Source organism: Nicotiana tabacum, chromosome 5 (genome assembly GCF_000715075.1).
Source record: "Nicotiana tabacum cultivar K326 chromosome 5, ASM71507v2, whole genome shotgun sequence".
Lineage (NCBI taxonomy): Eukaryota > Viridiplantae > Streptophyta > Magnoliopsida > Solanales > Solanaceae > Nicotiana > Nicotiana tabacum.
In genome coordinates, this window is record NC_134084.1 from 154,912,346 (window position 1) to 154,914,313 (window position 1,968).

General features: G+C 45.3%; 1 protein-coding gene across 1 annotated transcript; it reads right to left on the bottom strand.

The window, feature by feature from the left end:
• Positions 1-254: 254 nt before the first annotated feature.
• Positions 255-1,484, bottom strand: LOC107801803 (uncharacterized). Its single transcript, XM_016625197.2, has one exon. The coding sequence runs from the start codon at positions 1,482-1,484 to the stop codon at positions 255-257; it is 1,230 nt and encodes a 409-aa protein (XP_016480683.2).
• Between the last annotated feature and the right edge of the window lie 484 nt (positions 1,485-1,968).

The following is a 1,968-nucleotide window of genomic DNA, read 5'->3' on the forward strand; positions in this document are numbered from 1 at the left end:
GTTCACTTCCTTCTCTAGCTTCAAGACAAGGGACTGACGGGTCCTGATAAATCGATTGCTCATCTTCCCCGTGAACTACAATCTCGTGATCTTCATGTTCGAACTTCACCATCTGGTGGAGAGTAGAAGGCACAGCCCCTACTTCGTGAATCCATGGCCTTCCCTAGAGGAAATTATAGGAAGTATCCATGTCCAAAATCTGAAATGTCACCTCATAATTCACCGGGCCGATAGTCAGAATCAACCAATCTCACCTATTTATCCCTCTTTATGCCGTCAAAAGCATGCATACAAATGTTTTTGGGTCTGATTCTCTCAGTACCGATTTCCATATGTTGCAGAGTTGAGAGTGGGCAAATATCTACCCCAAAATCGCCATCTAGCATGATCCTTTTCACATAATACCCTTCGCATTTAACTGTCAGATAAAGGGCTTTGTTGTGTGCGGCCCCTTCTGGGGGAAAATCATTCTTGCGGAAAGAGATTTGATTGACTATAAAAAACCTTTCTGCCATCCTCTCCAACTGTTCTACAATGGTTTTAATGGGTACATACGCTTCGTTGAGAGTTTTGATCAGAACTTTTTGATGTTCGGTTGAGTTCATTAGCAAAGACAACAAGGAGACTTGGGCAGGAGACTTCCGAAGCTGGTCGATTATCTCGTAGTCTGCCATTTTCATTTTCTGGAAGAACACTTCTGCTTCTTCAGCACTCACTGGCTTCTTAAGTGGGAAACGCTTTTTTGTGGCATTATTCACTTCCTCCAGATTGAGGTACTTCTCAGCCGGGTTATTTTCCTTAACTTCTCCCGAGATCTCTTTGCCTTTGTAAGTTACTACTGCTTTGTTATAGTTCCATGGAACGACAGTGGCATCTGTCATGGGCCTTTGCGGTGCATGGCTAATAACCACGGGCTCATTCAGCCTTGGTGGATTTATCGACCCCCGCACCACGTAAGTCCCCTTGGGCACATACATTTGAGCTCTCTTTTTTAGCTTAAACCTTCTAGGAGGACTCAATGACATCTGTTCTTTCTTGTGGACTCGAGGAACATAGAGAATGACAACTTTGGAGGGCGCTGTCCCAGTTTCAACTTCCACTTTCTTTTCTGTATTCTGGGGGGTAGGTTTGCTCTTCTTCTCCCCCTTGTCTTGTTTCGCGAAAACTTTTGGCTTCTTTTCCACATCGTCTAGGGCAATGATGGCTTTTAGAGCTGGGTCAAACTCTCTGTCTTCACAGATCATTCCAATAACCGACCCGTTATTGTGGGCCGGTAATGGAATGTTGGTTACATTAGGAATGTTTTCGTCCTTTAGCACTATTCTCTTTTGTTCTATCAGATTTTCCACAGCCCTCTTCAAGGTCCAATAGTCATCTATATCATGCTCTTCTACCTCTGAATGGTAGGCACATCGAGTACCAGCTCTGTAAGCGGGCGATGCTGGGTTTTGCCTGGTTTGGGGTACAAGCTGCAACAAACCCATCTGAACAAGTTTGGGGAAAAGGCCGGAATAAGACTCGCCAATGGGTGTGAAGTTTGGTATCTTGGGTGGTTCCCGAGCACGGAAGTTGTTCTGTGGAGGTCAGGGATTATAATGAGCTTGGTGAGGAGGTTGATTTCTGGGGAATGGAGCTCGGTTTTGATTAAATTGTTGTTGTGGCCTGATATAGGGTTGGGCATTCATCACTGCGTATGGCTAAGGAACCATAGCATAAGACACATCTTGGTGGGGATAGTAATGTTGTGGGGTTCTCTCAAAGACAAGAGGTCTGGGTGGACGGGGTTTTCTTGTACTGGAAGTTGCCATTGCTACTTCTTACTTCTTCTTTGGGTTTGCTACTCCTCCAGACCCGCCTTAGATTGCTTGGGAGGTAGCCCTTATAGCAGACTGACTCAAGATTCGCCCTGTTTTCAACCCATTTTCAACTATTTCACCGATCTTGATGGCTTCGGCAAACGGCTTACCC

What these genes read in the sequence shown, in the direction of transcription:
- LOC107801803 (XM_016625197.2), bottom strand. Translation starts at nt 1,484, where the DNA reads ATGGGTTTGTTGCAGCTTGTACCCCAAACCAGGCAAAACCCAGCATCG.